Raw genomic sequence first — 25,188 nt, 5'->3', positions numbered from 1 at the left:
GATTTTACTAACCCAGGGCCCGCACTCTCGGCGCTACCCTTGAAGAGAACAGACATTAGCTACTTAGCATTCAAGTTTTCATATTTCATATACTGGAGATATATGTACCGGTGTTTGGTAATTATTCATGATAACTTTAATTATATGTAATTGGGATATTCATTGTCATATTTAAACGTATTTCTGATTATTTATTTTATTTTAGGTTTTCACTTAATAGTTTTAATAAAACATCCCTCAGGTTGACGGTATTTGTCTCTGGTTGCATCCAAATATATGTTTAGTGAATCAACAGTTTGTGATTTGAATACATTCAATGGTCATTATTCAAACATTCTATGTCCGGACACTAACATGTAAAAGCAGCTTTGAAGTAACATAAAAAAAAACAACGAAATATTCAATCCGAATTCCCTCAATCTCACATACTTTTTTTCAAGAAAAATGATGAATGTTGAATATAGGCTGCTTCGAAATTTCAAAAATCGCATTCGTAGGTACAAATAAGTAATTCAAGAGAACATTTCAATGTATAATGTGAGCCAAGGTCATTGTATGTATATGCCAAAGCCTCATTGGTCATCTACCAGGACCCGTGACATTTACACCTGATGTGGAGCGTTTGGCGATGGAATAATGTGACTTACTATTTTAACGATTTAGTTCTGTCGCAGCTGGGATTCGAACCCCGACCTTTCACATGCGGAGCAACCGCTCTACCTCTAAAACATTGCGGCGGTCCATATGAACGAAACACTCGAGGGTGATGTTAAACAATGTACAATCAATCAATCTTAGATATTTCCGTGTTGTACATTGTAGAGTTTTAGCGCTAACTGTATCAACACTTAAACCTTCATACTAAAGTCATTTTTCTGAACACGCATATGGAAACCGATTGCCATACTCAAAATCAACAATCTCCTCGCGCATGCACGTGTGCTTTGTTTTAATTGGATGATACCAAAACAAAATTCTGAAAATCTGATATTAATGAAATGAATCAATAATATTCACAGTATTGGTAGATAATGTGTACGTGTATTGTTTTTCGTTCATGTTTTCTTTTTCTTTCGGAAGGGGGGGGGGTACTGAAGAAAAAGACCATGACTTTTTAATTAATAATCAAAGTCTGAATTAAAAGAATCTTTGTGATAGGTTTACAATATGAATGTCTATCTAATGATTGGTGCAAACCACATACGCTAAATCAAATTGGCATGCGCGTGCAGTGTTACTTTTAATTTATTCTAACATTTTGAGATTTCAATGAAATGTTTTAAAACGTATGTGGTAGATGTATTTTTGCAAACACGAATCTACTCAATGTCAGAGAGCATTCATGTAGATTTCAGTTCTTTTGGCCCAGTGGTTCTCTAGAAGAAGATTCTAAAAGATTTCCCTAGATATCTGTATGTAAAATTTTAACCCTCAACTGTGGCCCTACGCTACTCCCGAGGGTCATGATTTTAACAAGTTTGAGTCTGCATTATGTCAGAAAGCTTTCAAGTGAATATCAGCTCTCCTGGCCTAGTGGTTCGTGAGAAGATTCTTAAATGACCCCACCCTATTATTACATTTCTGTGATTATCCCCCCTTTGAAGTAGGCATGACCCTTCATTTGAATAAACTTGAATCCCCTTCACTCAAGAATGAGTTGTACCAAGTTTGATTGAAATTGGCCAAGTGTCTCTGGAGAAGATTTGCTATTTCATTACTATTTCCCCTGACAAAAAGATGTTGCCCTTCAATTAAATAAACTTAAATCCCCTTGCCCGAATTATGCATTGTTTGGTGGAAATTGACCCAGTGGTTCTGGAGAAGAATTCGAAAACGTGAAATTTCACAGACAGACGGACGGACAACGGGTAATCAGAAAATATCACTTGAACTTTCAGCTTAGGATTGCTAAAAACCACAAGATTTTGATCACCGGAATGAAATATACATATACCATAAAAATAGTTTCTATATAAAAGTCATAGAAAGAATTTTCGGATTTTACGATGGATAATTTTTCGGTCAGATTTTGGAAAAATTTCAGGGAATTTCGAATTGGCATTGGGGCCAACTATCGGCGACAAATTAGACCCCCCTCCTCAAAGACTGTGATTGGTTGTGCTGAAGTACAGTGACACCACCTTTTAAATGCGGGGGCGTTTGGGGAACGTCCATGACAGTCTCCGTTACAATCATAACTAGTATTACATTTGACATACTGTGAAGGTGAAGTGATACGGCACGGTGTGTAACAACGAAACGGTGTGGAACAATCTGTTACACACCGTAGTACGAATAGCGACACGATGTAACAAAAAATATTACCTAGCGCGCCATTTGTACTACGCTAATTGATTGATGGATTATGTCTTGTTTAACGTCTCTATCGAGAATTGTTCACTCATATGGAGACGTCACCGAGAGCGGTGAGTGGCTTCAAATTTAGCTCTTTGCTCGGTGCTTACGGTCATTGAGCAATGCTGGTTCTTTAGCTTATCACACCCACTTTGACACGGGGCATCCGTTTTTAAGGTCATCTTCGAGGACCCGTGATATTCACACCTAATGACGAGCGCTTGGCGATGAAAACGCCACTACCTGTTTTAATGACTTATGTCTGTCGCGGCCGGTGTAAAGGCAAATTTTGACTCCCATAGAATAATGACCCCTTCCACCCGTAAAAAAAAATTCCTTTTAAGAAAATCAGCCTATTTCAGAAAAATGACCCCCGTAGAATAATGACCCCCTTGTAAATTTTATTAAGGATTATTTCTCTGGTAATGCCTAAGGGAGGCACTCCAACATTGTCATATTATAAGTAAACCTATCATTCATATGAAACGTAACCAGATTAAAACATATTAGGAATTGTAATTTTGTTTCAAAAATAAGAATTTACTTGTTTTAACAAAAGAGTGACTCGTAATTTTTCTGTCGATAAGCCCAACCTTTGCAGACCTGGATGGACATGCCGGGGGTTGCTATGTCTTGGAAATCCTCTAATGTTGATCAGAGGCGGGAATTGTGTACTCATATGGATATCCAAGGAATTTCAAAAGAGGGGAGACAAATCCCCCCCGCCATCAGCCATTTTTACAGGGTGCTAAACCTGGAATTAATCTTAATTAATCACATCTTTTTTGTAAATTTGCTTCCTCTACATTCTTCACACACACACACACACACACACACACACACACACACACAGAGAGAGAGAGAGAGAGAGAGAGAGAGAGAGAGAGAGAGAGAGAGAGAGAGAGAGAGAGAGAGAGAAGGTGATATTCATTCTAATGCGTTTCTACACGGTGATATCAAGTGTACTGCATTTACTGTGATATGACAGTGCGGCGATTTATTTAGGGTGTTTGATAATTTAACACAATAGGCAGTGGAGTAGCTGGGCTAAAAATAATGAGAGGCACCAAATAAATCCACCTCAAACTCATTTTGACTTGACAAGCAAAACAAATGATAAAAAATAAATAAAAACACACGTAGGATATCCTTCTGACACTCCAAAATCCTATTTCGCGAAGGGGAGGGGGGCGACTTTACACTTCCCTTCTCACTCTTTTTTTTTTTACACTTTAGATAATTTGCTTGTATGCCATTTCCTACTGACTTCAATCATGAAGTTTCATGTATTTTCGTGTCTCCCGAAGAAAATTTTGAAGAATTCAAGATTCATGGCCTCTGAAGCGCTTCCGACTGTAATGACTCATTTTTTTTTATTTGTGGGTACTAACTAATAATCCCAATCTGATAAAAATGAGATCCTCCATTTGCTCCTTTGTATTTATGTTGTAGAGACAATATGAAAACAAAGGAGTGGATCGGGGATCTTATTTTAGTCAGATTGCAAAAAAACTTTACTTAAGGGGGGCACAACCATACTTCTTACCCCTTTGAGAAGTGTGAGGACATGTGCCCCGGCTGTATCCTCCCCTACTCCCCTGTACTGTGTACGACATACTGCACTTTTGAACATTGCAATGGGGGGATCCCCTTCTAATATAAATGAGATCTAACTATTTTCACCGTAAGAACATTTTTCTTGTAACTAACAATTCTATGACGGTTTAAAACGTAACTCGGTCAAAAAAATGTAGTACGGAGAGAATAGGTTATGTAGATGCAAGAAATAATGGTTTGAGTGCTGAGAACCTGCATATCAAAATTGAGTGTTTTTTTAACTGTGGTATATTCTCATTTGATCAATCTATGTTAATTTTGTGTTAAAAAAGTGAGGGGCACAACTACACTTGTGCCCCCCCCCCCCATCTTCCAAAAGTGAGGGGGCACGTGCCCCCGTCCCCTTGTCCTACACCCCTGACAGGCATAAATTATCCAGTGAAATGCTATAGTCTACCCAAAAGCTATCGTTCGCATACTCACTAATACCTCTATCAACACTTACTCATTTTTCAAAATTCTTGAAAAACGATAATGATATCTAAATGAAATAAGCTATTGACTTCAGTTGCAAAAAATGAATGTCAATTCGTCAGTTTTAAGAAGATTTCACGCCTCTCTGTGAAACAAGAAGTATTGTATTTAGACGCAGCTCTTTTTTTATGTGTGTTTGATTACACAAGATCTATACATGTAAATAGAACACATTTTGAGAATGGAACTCCCCTTTTGAGAACTAAAATTTATGGTAGAACCCCTTTTTGAAAATTCCCTGGATCCGTCCCAGAAATATGCGGGTTTTTTTTTTCAGTTGTAATTGGTCATGAAACCTACAGTGGGTTTTCCTCAAATTTAATGAACTAGTTCTTACTTTTATTTTATTAACCGTGAAAAAAAAAATACACGTGGAATAAATTTGATAAGAGGAGCAGCAGGAACGATAACTCTGGGTAAATAATGATCTGAAAACCCATACCAACACCTTTAAAATCAAACAATCTGCTAAGAAAGGGAGGGGGGTCATTTTTCTACGGGGGTAATTATTTTTCAGGTAAGACACGCAAAATAATGACCCCTGGGTCTTCTTTCTACAAAATTATCCAATTTTTCTACGGCTAGGGGGTCACTTTTCGATGTCGACAAATGACCCCCGGTCATTATTCTATGGGGGTCAAAATTTGCCTTTACACCGGCCTTCCGCGTGCAGAGCGAACGCTAGATAACTTCTACATCACCGCAGCGGTGATGATGAAAATGAATACTACATTCAGTCCTTTATTCATTTTACTTTTATAAAGATAAATGTAGCATTCATTTTCAAACATTTTGAAAACAATGATGAAAATGAATACATGTACTACATTTATGTTTTATAAAAGTAAAATAGATAAAGCCTAGGACTGGACGCATTTTCCATTCACATATTTAATAACTAGGGTAGCAGACAGTAAATGGGGATCTTTTACTGCCTCGCTAGTGAGCTAACTTTTCTAGTATTGTGGTAGAGTATCTCTCTTGACCATGCAAGTTTTGTATAATGTAACGAGGAATGTATTATGAAATGATTGATGAGTCTGATGTAAGTGTCATGTAATTAAACCTCTTAATTACAACACCTTTTGCAAAGGGGTAAGCCGGCACCAATTTTGACTGTTAAAATTCTGCTCTAAAAGCATGCCATCAATACATTTTTAATCATAAATTATGTTCAACCCGTGTAGAATTGAAATTATGAAATACTTACTTTAGAATTCTATAATTTTCCTTCAATTTCAAATTTCTAGTATTTACCCCCACCTATCTCCCATTGATTCAACAAAACCTGTGGACTGACTTTTTCTAAAATATCAATTACCTATGAATACGAATTTTTGTTCACCAGGGGGATGCGTAAAAAAAATTGTCTTAATTAGTTATTATTATTACTTAAGTTTAATACATTATAGAGTTTTTGTCTTTATATCGTCAATTAATATCAATTTAATAAAAATTGATGTGAATAGATAAATTTATACAAGTTGAAAAAATAAAATCATATTTGAGGTATGGGCGGTAAAACAATACTATTCGCTGGGTCCTTTTGCCGCATGGGATTTAATTTTTGATCATGTGTTTTTCTCAATTATATTCAAGTGATACAGTGAGAAAATTTTGTATAGTGTTATGTAAGGAAGGGCAATATGTAAAACTTATAAGGTACCAATTTTGATGCACCAATATATCACAAATTTGAACATCATAGAAAATATGCAAGTTCCTAATATTTTAGGAATTTAATACATGTAGTTGTAATTTACTACGAGAATAAGTCCAAAGAATATTATTAAGATATGCGTCCACATTTTGTGTATTCATTCTCATAACATCAACAGCATGATGTAAACACCATGGCGTTATATAATTTTCATGCTGAAAAACAAAATTAAGTTTGAACGACTGCTAAACGAAAACTAGAAAATATATTGCTATGAAATAAACTGTTCAAGAACATTACAGTCTTAGAGCGTCAACTGTGAAAGTCTCACTTATTTTGGCAAGAGGGCCAATTTTGGTACTGTGCGGTTCTAGTTCTTTTGGCCTTTGCTGGGATGGGTGTTGCTAAAACGCGGAACGGAAAACGGAATATAATTTAAGAAGTTGAATGATTAATGTAGCTAAGATAACACCAACTATTGTCAGACTTTGTTATGATTAAAAGCAAAATTTTGGGAATTTGTTTACAAGCGTTAAAGCCATATTATCTTAAAATTATGCATCATATATTGATTAAGCGAAGTTCAACGTTTGTAAAGGAATTTGCAATGCGTTTTACAACAATTTTAAAATGTCGGCATCGACAGATATTTTAGCGAGCAGCGACACCTATGGGTAGCAGGGCTTGAAGCAACTTTTAATGTCACCAGTCCAGCCAGACTGATGGAGTATAATTTCAACCAGTCCGCAGAAAAATGTATTAGTCCAACAGAGTTTTCAAGATATAATTACATATATTTTGTTAATGTTATTAAAATGAAATTTAACTCAATATGCGTCAGACAATATTGTAACACTTGAATGTGGAATTTATATTTACGAATCAGATTCGTCTGATATCTACAGATCGAAGCATGTCAAATGTTTGTATAAGATTGTATAAGTATATTTTCCAAAATAATGCTTTAGAAAATAAACCAGTCCCATCGGACTGACTAAAACAAATGTCAGTCTGTCCGCCAGACGTTTACCCAGTCACAGACTGACGAGCAGATGTTAATTTCGAGCCCTGGGTAGGGAATGGAAAGAACACACGTACTTTATATACCCATCTCCCCGGTGGCACAACGTCATTAACGCACATTTACATGTAGATTTAAACATAATACCGTGTATGTGCACTGTATATTTACAACAGGGAGTGTGATGTGTGTATAACAAGGACAATTCATGATCTTATTAAGTCAGCAAGTTAAACATTTTGTGTTTGATATATTATCTTTTTTTTAAAGGTAGCAAAGACTTAGCGACCGCAGCACTCCAAGGAGGACTTCTATCAGTTTATTTCTCAACTGAATAGTTGTATCTTAATATTTAGATTAATAATAAGATGACCTTTTAATTCCATTCAAACATAAATTGTCTTTCAGTCCTTTAGCTATTTCATATCTAAGAATTCCTCATACTATGGATCGTAAACTTCACCGTAGTTTCCATTGGTTCTATTTCAATCTTTCTTTCCCGCTGTATGTGTTCGACTTCAACACTAATCCGCAGTATGTCGGTAAATGTACGAACTTTCACATCACTTCATCCCAAATTAGGCAAACCTTTTATACACAGCGGACTCGTTCACTATAAAATTTGGTGTGATACATAAACACATATATGTGTATTATACCAGGTGTAGAACTAAATTACGAATAAAAGCAAGTTCGATTTAAGAAAACTATGTTAGGAGCAATTGTTGAAAAACATTATTTTATCTTATACAATGTTGTTTTCGGGAAGGGGGGAGGGGGTATTCATTAGGTATACAATTTGAAAATTCAAGTTTTTTCAGTATGGTGATATTTTTTTTCTTTATTGATATTTTACATGGTAAGTTAATGATTTTGATTGATTGTATCTTGTTTCGTGTCTCTCTCGAGAATTTTTCACTCATATGGAGACGTCACCAAGACCGGTGAAGGGCTTCAAATTCAGTCCTTTACTCAGCGCTTACGGCGGAGGGTTCTTTAGCGTGCCACACCTACTGTGACACAGGACATCCGTTTTAAGGTCATCTCCGAGTATTCGTGTTATTCACACCTTATGCCGAGCGTTTGGAGACTTAATCCTGTCGCGGCTGGGATTCGAACCCCAACTTTCCGTATGTGGAGCGAACGTCCTAAACTCTAGACCACCGCGGCGGTTAGTTACTGACTTTAAAATGCATATGTATTAGTATGAAGTATGTGAACCAGTGGATTCTCTGGATTACTGCCCACTCTCTGTGTGTAATTTCTGTTTCCCTTGTTCATAATAAACCTTTTATTTTGCAAATTGCTGACCTCCTCATAATATTATTGCATATAATATTTCCGTTTCGTTTTCCCTTCCGCGTTTTAGCAACACCCTTTGTTCGGCGCTTACGGTCATTGAGCAGTGAGAGTTCTTTAGCGTGCCACACCTACTGTGACACGTGACATCCGTTTTTAAGGTCATATCCGAGGACCCATGACATTCACATCTAATGCCGAGCGTTTTGAGATGGAACTGTTGTTAGGGCCTACCTGTTTTAACGACTTAGGTCTGTCGCGTTCAGGATTCGAATCCCGACCTTCCGCGTGCGGGATGGACGCTCTAACCTTTAGGCCACCGCGGCGGTGCTACGCTGTATTTAAAAAACTGTCACATACCGTGCTGCGGATGGCAAGGGTGTATACCAATTCGTTACATACCGTGCGGGGACTGCACCTTTTTAGGGGGTGACTCCGGGAAAAAACCAAAGTCTTGTAAATTCCATTTAATCATGGTGTTTGTGAGTGGATATATGAGTGTGACAACCATGTAAATCCACGTTTCATTCTTACCTTATTTAATGAGAAGATAAATCTGCAGTTTTAACGACAGTCATTACATCACCTCCAAATTATTCTTGGTGACATGTTTTTGGTACTTATAATTTATGTCTGTCTGCCTGTGTTTTGTCTATCAATGTATCTGTCTGTCTGTTTTTGTCTATCAGTATGTCTCTCTATCTGTGTTTTAGTCTGTTTGTCTGATTTTTGTCTATCAGTCTTTCAGTGTTTTGTATATCAGTATATCTGTGTTTTGTTTATCATTATATCTGTGATTTGTCTGTCAGTATGTATGTATTTTGTCTCTCAATTTGTCAATCAGTGTTTTGTTTATGCTTTGACTATCAGTATGACTGTGTTTTATCTATGAGTATTTCTCTGTTATGTCTATCGGTATGCCTGTGTTTTTCTATCAGTAAGTCTGTCTGTGTTTTCTTTCAGTATAGGTACTTTGACTATTAGGATAGATGTATTTTGTCTATCAGTATATCTGTGTTGTGTTTATCAGTATGCCATTATGTTGGTTTTTGTCTTTAAGTATGTCTGTCTATCTGTGTTGTGCTTATCAGTATGTCATTATGTTGGTTTTTGTCTTTAAGTATGTCTGTCTATCTGTGTTATGTTTATCAGTATGCCATTCTGTTGGTTTTTGTCTATCAGTATGTCTGTCTATCTGTGTTATGTTTATCAGTATGCCATTATGTTGGTTTTTGTCTTTAAGTATGTCTGTCTATCTGTGTTGTGTTTATCAGTGTGTCATTCTGTTGGTTTTTGTCTATCAATATGTCTGTGTTGTGTTTATCAGTGTGTCATTCTGTTGGTTTTTGTCTATCAGTATATCTGTGTTGTGTTTATCAGTATGTCATTATGTTGGTTTTTGTCTTTAAGTATGTCTGTCTGTCTGTGTTGTGTTTATCAGTATGCCATTATGTTGGTTTTTGTCTTTAAGTATGTCTGTCTATCTGTGTTGTGTTTATCAGTGTGTCATTCTGTTGGTTTTTGTCTATCAGTATGTCTGTGTTGTGTTTATCAGTGTGTCATTCTGTTGGTTTTTGTCTATCAGTATATCTGTGTTGTGTTTATCAGTATGCCATTATGTTGGTTTTTGTCTTTAAGTATGTCTGTCTGTCTGTGTTGTGTTTATCAGTATGTCATTATGTTGGTTTTTGTCTTTAAGTATGTCTGTCTGTCTGTGTTGTGTTTATCAGTATGTCATTATGTTGGTTTTTGTCTTTAAGTATGTCTGTCTATCTGTGTTGTGTTTATCAGTATGTCATTATGTTGGTTTTTGTCTTTAAGTATGTCTGTCTATCTGTGTTGTGTTTATCAGTATGTCATTATGTTGGTTTTTGTCTTTAAGTATGTCTGTCTATCTGTGTTATGTCTATCAGTATGTCATTCTGTTGGTTTTTGTCTTTAAGTATGTCTGTCTATCTGTGTTGTGTTTATCAGTATGTCATTATGTTGGTTTTTGTCTTTAAGTATGTCTGTCTGTCTGTGTTGTGTTTATCAGTATGTCATTATGTTGGCTTTTGTCTTTAAGTATGTCTGTCTGTCTGTGTTGTGTTTATCAGTATGTCATTTTGTTGGTTTTTGTCTATCAGTATGTCTGTCTATCTGTGTTATGTTTATCAGTATGTCATTCTGTTGGTTTTTGTCTTTAAGTATGTCTGTCTGTCTGTGTTGTGTTTATCAGTATGTCATTATGTTGGGTTTTTTGTCTATCAATATGTATCTCTGTTTTGTTGTGCTTTGACTATCAGTATGACTATTTTATCTATGAGTATTTCTCTGTTCTGTCTATCGGTATGACTGTGTTTTGTCTATCAGTAAATCAGTCATTCTGTTTGTGTTTTGTCTATTGGTATGCCTGTGTTTTGTCTATCAGTATATCTGTCTATCTGTGGGTTTTTCTCTATCAGTATGTCCGTCTGTCTCTCTTTGTCTTTTATCTATCAATCTGTCCCTGTTTTATCTATCCGTATGGCTGTATATTGTATTTCAGTATATCTGTCTATCTGTGTTTTTTTCTCTATCAGTATGTCCGTCTGTCTGTCTTTGTCTGTCTTTTGTCTGTCAATCTGTCCCTGTTTTATCTATCCGTATGGCTGTATATTTCAGTATATTTGTGTTTTGTAAATCAGTATGCATGTCTGTTGTGTCTATCAGTATGTATGTCTTTTGTCTATCAGTATGTCTGTGTTTGTACATCAATATGTCTGTCTGTGTTTTGTCTATCAGTATGTCTGTGTTTTGTATATAAGTATTTTGTGTTTTGTCTATCAGTATGTCTGTGTTTTGTATATAATTCCAATGTTAGTTATTACAATTGTTTTGATTGGACAAAAATAAATCTAAACAAGAATTTACACATCAATAAATCCTAAAAACGCTATGTATACATACGCGCTTGAAAACAAACAACATAGTGCGGGGAAAGTATTCAAATTATTAAAGTTGATAATACACGGAACGAATTGGAATTATAAGAATCAAACATTCTTTTTGAAGAATTTATCGATGTGTAAACTCTGGACATTTTACTCACAAACTTAATATAGAAGTGCTTCGCACTTTTATTCAGTTTGTGAGTAAAATGTCCAGAATTTACACATCGATAAATTCTTCAAAAAGAATGTTTAATCCTATAATAAGTATTTTGTGTTTTGTCTATCAGTGTGTTTGTGTTTTGTCTATCAGAGTGTCTGTGTTTTGTCTATCAGTATGTCTGTGTTTTGTCTATCAGAATGTCTGTGTTTTGTCTATCAGTATGTCTGTGTTTTGTCTATCAGTGTGTTTGTGTTTTGTCTATCAGTGTGTCTGTGGATTGTCTATTAGTGTGTTTGTGTTTTGTCTATCAGTGTCTGTATGCCTGTGGTTTGTCTATCAGTATTTCTTTGTTCTGTCAATTGGTATACCTGTGTTTTTTCCATCAGTCTGTCTGTGTTTTTTCTATCAGTATATATGTGGTTTGTCTATCAGAATGTCTGTGTTTTGTCTATCAGTATGTCTGTCTGTGTTTGTCTATCAGTGTATCTGTCTGTGTTTTGTCTATCAGTATGTATGTAGTTTGTTTATGAGTATATATGCGTTTTTTCTATCATTATGTATGTAGTTTGTTTATGAGTATATATGTGTTTTTTCTATCAGTATGTATGTAGTTTGTTTATGAGTATATATGTGTTTTTTCTATCAGTATGTATGTAGTTTGTTTATGAGTATATATGCGTTTTTTCTATCAGTATGTATGTAGTTTGTTTATGAGTATATATGTGTTTTTTCTATCAGTATGTATGTAGTTTGTTTATGAGTATATATGTGTTTTTTCTATCAGTATGTCTGTGTTTTGTCTATTAGTATATATGTGTTTTTTCTACCAGTATGTCTGTGGTCTGTTTATGAGTATATATGCGTTTTTCTTTCAGTATGTCTGTTTGTTGTATTACACTATGTATGTGTTTTGTCTATCAGTCTCTCTGTTATTTGTTTATTAGTATGTCTGTGTTTTGTCTATCAATATGTCTCTGTGTTATCTATTAGTCTGTTTGTTTTTGTTTATCAGTCTGTCTGTGCTTTGCCTATCAGTATGTCTGTGTTTTATCTATCAGTATGTCTGTGTTTTGCCTATCAGTATGTCAGTGTTTTATCTATCAGTGTGTCTATGGTTTTTTTAATAGTATGTATGTACTTTGTATATCAGTATATTTGTGATTTGTATATCAGTATGTATTGCTGTGTTTTGTCTATTAGTATGGTTGTGTTTTGTCTATCAATATGTCTGTCTTTTTCTATCAGTATGTATGTACGTTGTCTATCAGTGTGTATATGTTTTTTTTCCTAATAGTATGTATGTACTTTGTATATCAGTATATTTGTGATTTGTATATCAGTATGTATTGCTGTGTTTTGTCTATTAGTATGGTTGTGTTTTGTCTATCAATATGTCTGTCTTTTTCAATCAGTATGTATGTACTTTGTCTATCAGTGTATATATGGTTTGTCTATCAGTATGTCTGTGTTTTATCTATCAGTATTTCTGTGCTTTATCTATCAGTAAGTCTGTCTGTGTTTTGTTTTGTCTATCAGTATGTATGTATATTGTCTATCAGTCTGTCTGTGTTGTGTCTATCAGCATGCCTGTGCTTTGTCTATCAGTATATATGTTTGTTGTCTAACAGTCTGTCTGTGCTTTGTCTGTCAGCATATCTGTTTTGTTTATCAGTATGTCTCTGTTTTGTCTATCAGTATGTCTCTGTTTTGTCTATCAGTATGTCTGTGTTCTGTATATCAGTATGTCTGTGTTTTACCTATTAGTATGTCTGTGTTTTGTATACCAAAATGTCTGTGTTTTGTCTATCAGTCTGTCTGAGTTTTGTCTATCAGTCTGTCTGTGTTTTGTCTGTCAGTGTGTCTGTCTTTTGTGCATCAGTATATATGCATTATGTCTATCAGTATGTCTGTGTTTTATCTATCAGTATAAATATGTTTTGTCTATCAGTCTATCTGTATTTTGTCTATAAGTATGTATGTGTTTTGTCTATCAGTGTCTATGTGTTTTGTCTATCAGTTTGTCTGTGGTTTGTCTATCAGTATATACGTCTGTGTTGTGTCGATAAGCATGCCTGTCTTTTATTTATCAGTATGTCCGTTTTGTTTATCAATATGTCTGTCTTTTCTCTACCAGTTGTATGTATTCTGTCTATCAGTGTGTATTTGTTTTGTCTATCAGTATGTTTGTGGTTTGTGTAATAGTATCTGGGTTTTTTTCCAGTATATCTGAGGATTTTTTTATCAGTATGTCTGTGTTTTGTCTATCAGTCTGTCTGTATTTTGTCTATCAGTCTGTCTGTGTTTTGTCTATCAGTAAGTCCGTGTTTTGTCTATCAGTTTGTATGTGTTTTCTCTATCAGTATGTGTGTGGTTTGTGTAAAAGTATGCCTGTTTTTTTCTATCAATATGTTTGTTTTTTTCTAGCAGTAAGTTTTTCTGTCTTTAGTCCATCATTATGTATGTGTTTTATCTATCAGTATGTCTGTGTTTTATCTATCAGTATGTATGTGCTTTGTCTATCACTATGTCTGTGATTTGTCTATCAGTATGTATGTGTTTTATCTATCAGTATGTGTGTGTTTTATCTATCAGTTTGTCTGTGTTTTATCTATCAGTATGTATGTGTTTTATATATCAGCATGTGTGTGGTTTGTCTATCAGTATGTCTATGTTTTGTCTATCAGTATGTCTGTGTTTTGTCTATCAGTATGTATGTGTTTTATCTATCAGTATGTATGTGTTTTATCTATCAGTATGTCTGTGTTTTGTCTATCACTATGTCTGTGTTTTATCTATCAGTATGTCTGTGTTTTGTCTATCAGAGTGTCTGTGTTTTATCTATCAGTATGTGTGTGTTTTATCTGTCAGTATGTCTGTGTTTTATCTATCAGTATGTATGTGTTTTATCTATCAGAATGTGTGTGGTTTGTCTATCAGTATGTCTGTGTTTTCTCTATCAGTATGTCTGTGATTTGTCTATCAGTATGTATCTGTTTTATCTATCAGTATGTGTGTGGTTTGTCTATCAGTATTTCTGTGCTTTGTCTATCAGTATGTCTGTGCTTTGTCTATCAGTATGTCTGTGCTTTGTCTATCAGTATCTCTGTGTTTTGTCTATCAGTATGTCTGTGTTTTGTCTATCAGTATGTCTGTGGTTTGTTTATCAGTATGTCTGTGCTTTGTCTATCAGTATGTCTGTACTTTGTCTATCAGTACGTCTGTGCTTTGTCTATCAGTATGTCTGTATTTTGTCTATCAGTATGTCTGTGTTTTGTCTATCAGTATGTCTGTGCTTTGTCTATCAGTATGTCTGTATTTTGTCTATCAGTATGTCTCTGTTTGGTCTATCAGTATGTTTGTGTTTTGTCTATCAGTATGTCTGTGGTTTGTCTATCAGTATGTCTGTGTTTGGTCTATCAGTATGTCTGTATTTTGTCTATCAGTATGTCTGTGTTTTGTCTATCAGTATGTCTGTGTTTTGTCTATCAGTATGTCTGTGCTTTGTCTATCAGTATGTCTGTGTTTTGTCTATCAGTATGTCTGTGTTTTATGTATCAGTTTGTGTGTATTTTGTTTATCAGTATGTCTGTGCTTTTTCTATCAGTATGTCTGTATTTTGTCTATCAGTATGTATGTGTTTTGTGTATCAGTGTGTCTGTGTTTTATTTATCAGTATGTCTGTATTTTGTCTATCAGTATGTCTGTGTTTTGTCTATCAGTATGTCTGTATTTTATCTATCAGTATGTCTGTGTTTTATCTATTAATATGTCTGTGTTCTGTCTATCAGTATGTCTGTGTTTTGTCTATCAGTATGTCTGTGATTTGTCTATGAGTCTGTCTGTGGTTTGTAAATCAGTATGCATATCTGTTGTGGCTATCAGTGTGTATGTGGTTTGTCTATCAGTATATTTGTCTGTGGTGTGTCTATAAGAATGCCTGTATTTTATTTATCAGTATGTCTATAAGAAACTGTTTTACTTAGGTTACTGCAAATTTGCTCAAAATATTCCTCTTTCACCATCCTTGAGGTCTAAGACCCCTACCCCCTACACAAAACCTGCATATTATTCCAAACATAGATATACAACTGGCATATTTTTAGCATAGACCTGGAAATGGGGTGATCTACAAAAGGCTATTAGTATCATGCAAAAAACATTAATTCACATTCCATTATCTCGTAATTACGAGAAAAGATCTCGTTATTACGAGAAAAGATCTCGTAATTACGAGAGAATCGTCTCATCGTTACGAGAAAAGATATCCTAATTACGAGAAAAGATATCGTAATTACGAGAAAAAATCTTTTAATTACGAGAAAATGTTCTCGTAATTACGAGAAGATATTGATATAAAGACGAGTTGTACAACTTATGGATAATCTTTTGGAAACGTTTAACACTACAGTACAAACCTGACGCCCAGGCAATCCCAGAAAGTAGTCCTGGGGACTGCTCTGGGACTGTTCTCTGAAAAAGTGGGACTGCCCTGGGACTACTGCGGGACTGCTTTAGAAAGCAGTCCCAGTGGTCCCAGCAGTCCCCGGGACTGCTTTGTTCAGCCAAGCGTGAATGAATCACGTGATGTTATGATTGACAAGAAATCCCCGCCACTGTGTATTCAGAATATACGCAAATCACTTCAGTATTTTTTTTTCACCGCTTACTGAGGCACTTTCACCAGACAACTTGAGAAAATAATGGATGGAAATAAAATAACAAGAATATCTCCCTACATTCGGCGGCTGATAATTTTAATGAAAGATAATGGACTGAATAATTCCCAAATACTCAAATCCATAAACAGAGAAAATAATGATCTTGTATTCAGACAAGGAATGTCTATTCGGGAACATGCACTTTACAAACACTATACCTTCGATTTCAGGTTAAAACAACATGTACATATACACTTTGATTGGAATCCTCATAATTATTTAAATATGTCTATATGCTGTAGTGAAATTATACAATTTTACAATGCTGACAATAAGTAGCCCATATCTAGCCAATCAATACATTTACATATCAAAAATACATGTACACGTAAGTGGAAAGTTGTTTTTGCTATTTTGGAATAGATGATAAGTGAAAAAATCATTTAGGCGACTTGAAACACATTTATTTCAATAACCCAGTCAAGAAATAAATATAATTATGCTACATAATTTTCAGAACCCAAGATACACGTCACATGTATTAAATATTTAAAAAATAAATAATGAATAACAACAACAAAATTGCCTGGGACGTCAATTGATTTTATGTTGTGAAACTGTGGTTATCAGACTTATAAACTCTGCATGTATCTTTTTTCACTCGTATTCATAAACTATCATTTTGTTATAAATTCATGAAAAAGTGTCACACAGGTATTTTGAATATGTGTTGTTTTCATATATAATGTATTGTCTTTCTCTCAAATTACATTGTAAGCCATTTATCTTCGATTTCGACTACCGTATTAACGCTCTCCAGCCATTATCGACAATGTTTATGGATAATCTCACTGTCGGCTTTGCTCCTCCCCTAGTTATTTTAACCCCGCCTACTGGGACTGCTTTTCGGTTTGTTTACTGGGACTTGGGACAGGTGCGGGACGGCTCTGGGACTGGTGCGGGACTGCCTTAGGACTGGTGCGGAACGGCTCTGGGACTGCTCAGCAGTCCCAGAAAGCAGTCCCCAGGATTGCTCTGGGACTGCTTTCTGTCAGGTTGGGTCTGGTTGGTACTGTATTTCTCTTTTTGTTGATTGGTCAGGAAATCGAAATTATTTCATTCAAAGTGTGTGTGACGGTACATATTGTCGTCCGGTGTCGAATGATTTAGGAAACTATAATTTTCGTTCCGAGTTATAATTTACGTACCAGTCCGCATAAGTTTAGTTGCGGTCATAATCACACTTTTAGAAACATGAAATGCATATATTTACGCACATTTCTTGTGGGTTTTATTTCTTTCATCGGATTATACAATTATCAAAGACTAATATCATTAGAACCGGAATATCTGTACGTCTAGTTTTGTGTTTTCAAAATTTGTCAGATCAACAGGTGTTTATTTTTGTTTTATTACGGAGGTTTGATCTCCAATTCAAAGGAGTGTAAACTGGAGGTTGAAACCTGTATATATGTAGATAGAGTTGTTACATGACTACTTATATATGTACCGACACAAACCCTCACCATTATTAGATGTACATGTAGCAACAGGTACTGATCTACATGCAGGAATGAGACTTCTTGAACTAAGTTTGGATTTTTATTTATCTATTATATTTTTACAAATCTAGATTATATATATACTCAAAGGTATGCAATATTTTTCTTTTTTATTGATCAATCAATGATATATCTTTAATGATCAAATAATTTCGTACTGGTTACTTAATATATTGAGTACGCGTGAGAGAGAGAGAGAGAGAGAGAGAGAGAGAGAGAGAGAGAGAGAGATGACACTAGTCCCTGTATATGCATATTACTAAGGAAGTAAAAACAAAAGATGCATACACTTAAAGCGCTAGATAGTGGTTTGTTAAAATAATGATATTTTCATATTATAGATATTTTAAATTGAAATTTATCAATATATAAAATGAAGCAAGTCAAACGTGTAATCATTTAATGAGATTAACAAAAAGGTTATCGCGGCCTGCATTGATTATGGTATTGGAATCGTACAAGCATTCCAAATATTCATTCGCATTAAACAATTAAGCATTTAACTACAGCTAAATATTCTCTACATAGATACATATAGTTATCTTACCCCCCCCCCTTTCCCATCTATCGCGGTCGGCGACAATATATTCCAATGTTTATTGTCTCCGACGACGGGTACCTGTAAAGTGAGAAACGAAACGAAATCTACCGAAACGAAACGAAATCTACCGAAACGAAACGAAACCCACCGAAACGAAACGAAACCTACCGAAACGAAACGAAACAGATTGTATGATCGAACTCTTTAAATTATAATAATTGAAAATGGTATCAAAGGCCCCTGTTAAAGTTTACAAATATAAATAAAATTCGCCTCCCCTTTGATGTAGGCTTTCGGCTTGACTGATACAATTTTTTAAGAGTTGGAAAGGAAGGGGGGGGGGGGGGTAAGCACAAAGTACATAAATACCATGTGCAATTAGCTTCGGATCCATAAATTTCAGAACGGAAGGTTACAGTCTCACAGGTCAGAGGTCTGGGGAAACACACTAAACGAGGGATGGGGTCGTCGGCGTTGAATCCGATTTTGGGCATAAATACATGTTTCAGTATTTTTTCTCTAAAGACAAATATATGTATACATGTGGATATTGTGTATTTGAATGTAGTATATCAAACGGTGGATTCTGAATATGTCCTCCCGTTCTCTTTGTGATTTCTGCTTAAAATCCCCTTGCTCATAAGCCTTTTCAGTTTACAAAATGCCGACCTCCTCCTAATATTATTGCATTAAAAAAAATCCGTTTTCCGTCCCGTTTTCAATTCCCCGTCTTAGCAACATCCCAAATGTATAGAGTTTTTCCATTATTGAAAGTACTCGCACCTCAGCAGTTAGAGATAAAATAAGAGGTTAAGAGCTCTTCCTGCTTTCAATTTTCTCAGACACCAGCTTCTTCAAACAAGGTATCTATGCCCAAAGGCGGATCCAACGTCGGCGACCCCACCCCTCGTATAGTGTGTTTCCCCAGATATCTGAGACTGTAACCCTTGGTTCTGAAATGTATGAATCCGAAACTAATTGTACATGGCATTTAATCAACTACGGATATGTACTTTGTGCTTACTCTCCCCTTTCCAACTTTTAAAACTTTGTAACAGTCAAGCCGAAAGCCTACATCAAAGGGGAGGCGAATTTTATTTATATGTGGTAACTTTCACAGGGGCCTAAGATACCATTTTTTAATTATTATAATTAAAAGAGTTCGGTTATACAATCTGTTTCGTTTCGTTTCGGTAGGTTTCGTTTCGTTTCAGTGGGTTTCGTTTCGGTAGATTTCGTTTCGTTTCGTTTCAATTTCGTTTCGCACTTTATGCAAGTATATACAAACATACATTGTGTCCCGTGGCGATCCGGGTTAGAATAGGTCCCTAGTACCCCTTGCTTGTCGTAAGAGGTGACTAAATGGGGCGGTCCTTCGGATGAGACCGCAAAAACCGAGGTCCCGTGCCACAGGAGGTGTGGCACGATAAAGATCCCTCCCTCCTTAAAGGCTGTAAACGCCGAACATAGGCCTATACATTTTGCAGCCCTTCACCGGCAGTGGTGACCCCTCCATATGAATGAAATATTCTTGAGAGGGACGTTAAACAATTTTCAATCAATCAATATACATACATCGTATATTTATCTTGAATGGAGAAAAACACAATTTTGACGGAATGCTCAATACTGCGAGTCTCGATATTATATTTGTGTATATGTATATATCTATATGTTGTGTATTCGCTTTGTGTAAACCCCCTCCCCCGGACTGCATTTTATAGTAGTAGAGAAAGATAGATGAAATGTGATTGTAAGTGATACATTGGATACATGTATTCAACCCTCTCCAATGATACCAAAATCCATATTTTTTGTGTTTGTCAATGTTTTCGAGAAGTCCCCCCCTTTTTTTGGGGGGGGGGGATCTATGTGTAGACCTATATCTATTTCAATCCTTATTAATTAAAATACATATCGTAATACGAGTAACACATATAGCAAATTATCTTTCCGGCACCTTAATTATATTATTTAAACATAATTTTAATGAGTAACATATTTTTAATTTCTTCTAGGACTAATGCAAGTAAAAAGTGCCTTGCGGAAAATGTACATGTATATTAATCCTTATCTCCGCTCGCGTACTCGTACAATCTAATTAAAATTATGTGAGTTATGTATGTGAGTACGCGAGCGGATCTAACATCTAATTTTAATTAGATAATCCCTATCTTAGCTACACAAACTGTTTTTGTTTTGTATTGTGTTTTAAAAAATGAAAGTGAATTTGTGTCCACCAAACAACGAAATAGTTTTGTAGCCATTGCAGATATAGTATAACACTGAACCGACCCCCCCCCCTCCCCCCAAAAAGCCCAAACATCAGATGAATTTTGCACCACTTTGTACCTCACGGATTTTCATGACATACTGTGCGCGTTGTATGTATTTATTACGGAAGCCGATAGGTGCCAGAGTATAGAATTAATATTTATTTAACTGGCGGCCGCCACTTAATTTAACTGGCGGCCGCCACTTATTATCTGGCGGCCGCCATATATATTAACTGGCGTCTTCCATATAAATTAACCGGCGATATTGGCAATCTTGCAGATGACGTCCTTTTCTGGAGGATCCTGCAATGAACACCTTGCACCGAGGTCATTTGACAATTGACCGCCGCACACACACTCACCCACCCACCCACTCACACACACATGTATATGCACACAGGGAGTGAGAGAGAGAAAGAGAGAGAGAAGGTTTTGCTATGTTCGCTCACTATGTACTTGTGATTTAAAGGGACATGGACATGATTTGAGCGAAGAATTTTCAAATAACTGTAAGAACCTGTACGTCGTGACATACTTTTTCGTTGTGATTTCATATGGTGCGAAGGGCACAGAGATATAGGCCTATTTAGTTGTTTTTATAACTATAAAGGTGTTCTGCTATATCTATAAAAGAGTTTATGTCCAGAGTAAAAATGAATTTTATATATATATATATATAGCGTAAATCTATATGGGATCCGGATTAGAATAAGTCCTCACTACCCCTTGCTTGTCGTAAGAGGCGATTAAATGGGGCGGTCTTTCGGATGAGATCGCAAAATCCTAGGTCAGGTCGCAAAATCCTAGATCCCGTGGCACGATAAAGATGCCTCCCTGCTCAAAGGCCGTAAGCGCCGAACATAGGCCTAAATTCAATACAAAATAACGTCCTAATGCATAAAGATCTGACTCAAACCACACAATATAGTGAAAATATGCATAAACTTTTTGCATGGTACCAAAACTGCCGAAAAGCGGAGCTCATTGTTTACAAACAAAGTGAAAGCGATTTTCAGAAAATAGCCATGTTTCCGAAAAATCAAAACAAAACTACCCCATTCTGGGGACTTTAAAAATTGTGTTCAATTGTTGTGTAAACTCATTTTTCATTTAATAAAATCTGTAAACTTTAAACAATTGTTCTTCTTTCATTATATAACTGGGGGAAATATCTGGACTTGTATAGGCCATACGCACATAAAGTCCAAAGCGACTTTCAGTAAATCAAAAGCCAAAGCGAACGTTCACACGGTATCTGCTCAGATTGACCTCCCCATCTGGCCAGCGTGACCCCGCTGACCCCTCAAAACTACACTTATTTGAATATCTGCACTCAAAACTACACTCATTTGACCCGCCTATAAAACCTGCACTCAAAACTGAAATCAGTTGAACCGCCTATCGAGCCCGGTTATACTACTCTCATATACATCGCATGAGGGGGGGGGGGGGTGTAGTTCATTGCATTTTTTTTTCTAATTCATCACTTCAAACATCTACTACTTTTAACTACTATTTTAAAAATGAAAGGGGGGGGGGGTTCCTTGGTACGACATTTAAAATAAAAAAAAAATTTCTTCAGTAGAATACAAGTACATAAGAACTATAATTCAACTTTAGCTGTTTCCTTTTTGTAATTAATAATTATCGAAAACACAGCAAATTTCATATTGAATTCCTAGAAAATCAGATAGCAAAATAACGGGAAAATCTGTATTTTGTCGTCTTGTCAACTTTTCGTTATTTCGAGGCGAAAACTCGGTAATTATCGTTTTGTCGTCTTTTCGTTTTGTCATCTTTTCGCATCGAAAGGACGACAAGCGACAAAGCGCCAAGCGAAAAGAGGACTAATTAGGTCGCTAATTTGCGGGGTTTATTTGTCGTCTTTTCGCATATATTTTCGAATTTTCGTTCCGTCAATTTGTCGTCTCTTCGTTATTTAGGGGCGAAAGTAGCTCAATATAGTTTTGTACTCTTTTCGTTCTGTCGTCTTTTCGCCTCGAAAAGACGACAAGACGACAAATTGTAAAGTGTCACAAATCAGCCACCATACCTGGGGCATTTATTTGGATGTTAAGTATCTATTTTTTAGTTTTCCTAAATGGACGCGGGATAAAATGAAATGTTGGATATTCTATATAGTAAATTTTATGTACTTTCTGTAGGTTATATTTGTTAAAATATTCATGTTGGAATAATGCTTAAAAAGACGACATAAAATGGTAGAATTGTTTAAAAAGCGCGACATTTGTAGAATAAGGACATTTCATTGGACATCGATAACATTAATCTTCTTCATGGATACACTAAGAATTATATAATACTGGCATACTCTGTGTTCCATGATATATGTAAATTATAAATGTAACAGGGATAGTCAACTTTCCCTTGCATTTGGGCATCCTACTGGTCATGGTGACTTGTATTGTCTATCTACAAACACGGGACACCGCTGTCTTTGTCATTTTCAAGGCCGCTATATTACGTTTGAAGTAATGGTTTATCGTATTTAAATAAGGACGTCATAATCATACACCATTTTTCCGTTATTGGCACAAAATCAATCATGTTATCAATCTGTAAATGAATCGTATGTGTATTTTATGTAATTATTATATATTTTCCTTGCCATTGATCTATGAAAGGTGAAGATATGAACAGTGATCAATCCCGTAACTCTTATAAACAATACAAAATAGACAGTTGGGCAAACACGGACCCCTGGACACTTTTAACTTACTGTGTTTTCTGTAAGCCGTGTTGTTGATGATGTAAATATCCCAGTGTGGGTGGAGACCTATACAGGATCTCACGATGTCATTTCTCTCGTATCTCCAGAGCCACTTGACGTGTTGTACACTGCCCTGTGATTGTACACACTCCCCGGTCTTCTGTAATTCCTCTAAAAACGCTCCTCGTTCACCCTCACTCATGCGTGTTTTATCTAGAGGGATGCTCACTGAATAATATATAAACAGGTATTGATTAATTACACATATACAATATTCAACATTTTTAAAAATGAATAATAACAATAAAATATATCTCCTAACATCAATCCCGTGACGTCATATAAATGTACACCGTTGTGTCTGGTTGTACATGTTGTATGCACATTTCTTTGTTTATACTGCAAGACGATATTACAGAACAATGTAATCATTTATATCTCATTCATCTGAAATCAATCAATAAAATATCTACAATGAACATTGATAACAAGAAAGTAGAATCCACATGACTGTATATAGACTGCTCTATGTAGATAACTAAACGGTTCATTTACTTCATACTTACAGTAACGTGACACTTTATCACAGATACCCGTGTCCTCCATGGTGACGTGGGTCAGTATGTTCATCTGTAGGCGGTGTATGAGTACGGAATCACAGTCCGAGTCGTTACTAATGACACATTTCTCTCCAGACTTCCTGGTGTATCTCTGTAATCTCAGATATCTCACTGTTGTAGTATAACTGTATAACTCATACACGTAGAACAGTGAAACACTACGTTCTGTAACACGTTCTGTAACACGGTACATGGTCTCGTCCTTGGCGTCCTCAGTGATGTCTACTCCGTCCTGATCCCAAAGAAATCCACGTGACTTCAGTCCGTCCAGAGTCCGCTGAGTCTCCTCACTTGTTACACTGTCCTTACTGTATATCCACTGTCGTATATCATTAAGAATGTACAGACAGTCTGTATCAGTAAAGTCGGGGGTACCGGAGTCAGAGCACAGAAAACAGAATAACACGCACACCTCGTCATCAGACAGGGAGGAGAACTGATCTGAAAATGTAGTATGACACAGTAACACAAAGTTATTTATATTCTTCATATGATACTTTTAATTAAAACATGACTGGAGAAAAAAAATATTAAAGCTCCACCAGACTCAGAGATTCGACTTATCACACGTATCCTCATCATAATAACACGGACAACTGTAAAGCTTAGCAGATTCTATATTAAATACATCTACATCAGTTTTAAATAAAATTGTTTAAGGAAGGTGACCAATGTTTCTGTTCTGTTTTAAATTAACGTTTTATTACTGTTTTACAATTTTTCAAAAGTAAAAAAAAAAAAAAAATGAAAATAATTTTTTATTGGTGTGTTTCATAAATGTTTTAAAAGATTCTAATAATTAATAAACAATGTAAAGATCTGTTCTAAATATGTTTCTGGAACCACATACAGCAAACTCACTTGAATGACATTTCCCCAATATGTGTATTACGTTTATATAATAGCGGTGCCTTGACAGTACTGTGCAAATCTGAAAGTGTCACATGACTGTCTCGTTCGTTGTCTCACAATTTTGACAATAACTATAACCCGACCATGATCAATTATTATAGGTGACCTCTGATGTGTACTCATTGAGGCGATTCACGTAATCCATGCACTGATTTTGTCTTTTTGTACTGCATGTGAGTGTTCCTGTGCTACTAGCAATGCCAAAATCTACTTTTACTACATGGACCAGCGTATTATACCCGGATGATGAATAATGAGAAATATGGAATGAGAGTACCAAACCCCTGCATGCGTAACTCGGACGCAGTTTACCCAGGATTGAGCGGAGGTAAAAATTTCTAGGTGTTGCGTGATTGGCTAATATCAAGAGAGAAATTATTTGGAATTTAA

At 35.7% G+C, this 25,188-nt stretch overlaps 2 protein-coding genes across 2 annotated transcripts in view; both read right to left on the bottom strand.

The window, feature by feature from the left end:
• Window positions 1-25,188, bottom strand: part of LOC130053656 (uncharacterized) — a 231,689-nt gene that overhangs the window by 128,741 nt on the left and 77,760 nt on the right. The gene's annotated exons all lie outside the window — the stretch shown is intronic.
• Window positions 1-25,188, bottom strand: part of LOC125673020 (uncharacterized) — a 71,987-nt gene that overhangs the window by 26,654 nt on the left and 20,145 nt on the right. The window contains exons 2-3 of the mRNA XM_048909272.2: window positions 23,833-24,327; window positions 23,276-23,494 (exon numbers count right to left, since the gene is read on the bottom strand). Of these exons, the coding sequence (XP_048765229.2) occupies window positions 23,276-23,494; window positions 23,833-24,079 (466 nt within the window). The 5' untranslated portion in view covers window positions 24,080-24,327. The remainder of the gene's footprint in view (window positions 1-23,275; window positions 23,495-23,832; window positions 24,328-25,188) is intronic.

The sequence above is a fragment of the Ostrea edulis genome, chromosome 3, assembly GCF_947568905.1.
Source record: "Ostrea edulis chromosome 3, xbOstEdul1.1, whole genome shotgun sequence".
In the NCBI taxonomy this organism is placed as follows: domain Eukaryota; kingdom Metazoa; phylum Mollusca; class Bivalvia; order Ostreida; family Ostreidae; genus Ostrea; species Ostrea edulis.
Note: the sequence above shows the minus strand (reverse complement) of the source record. Positions and strands in the feature narration are given on the sequence as shown.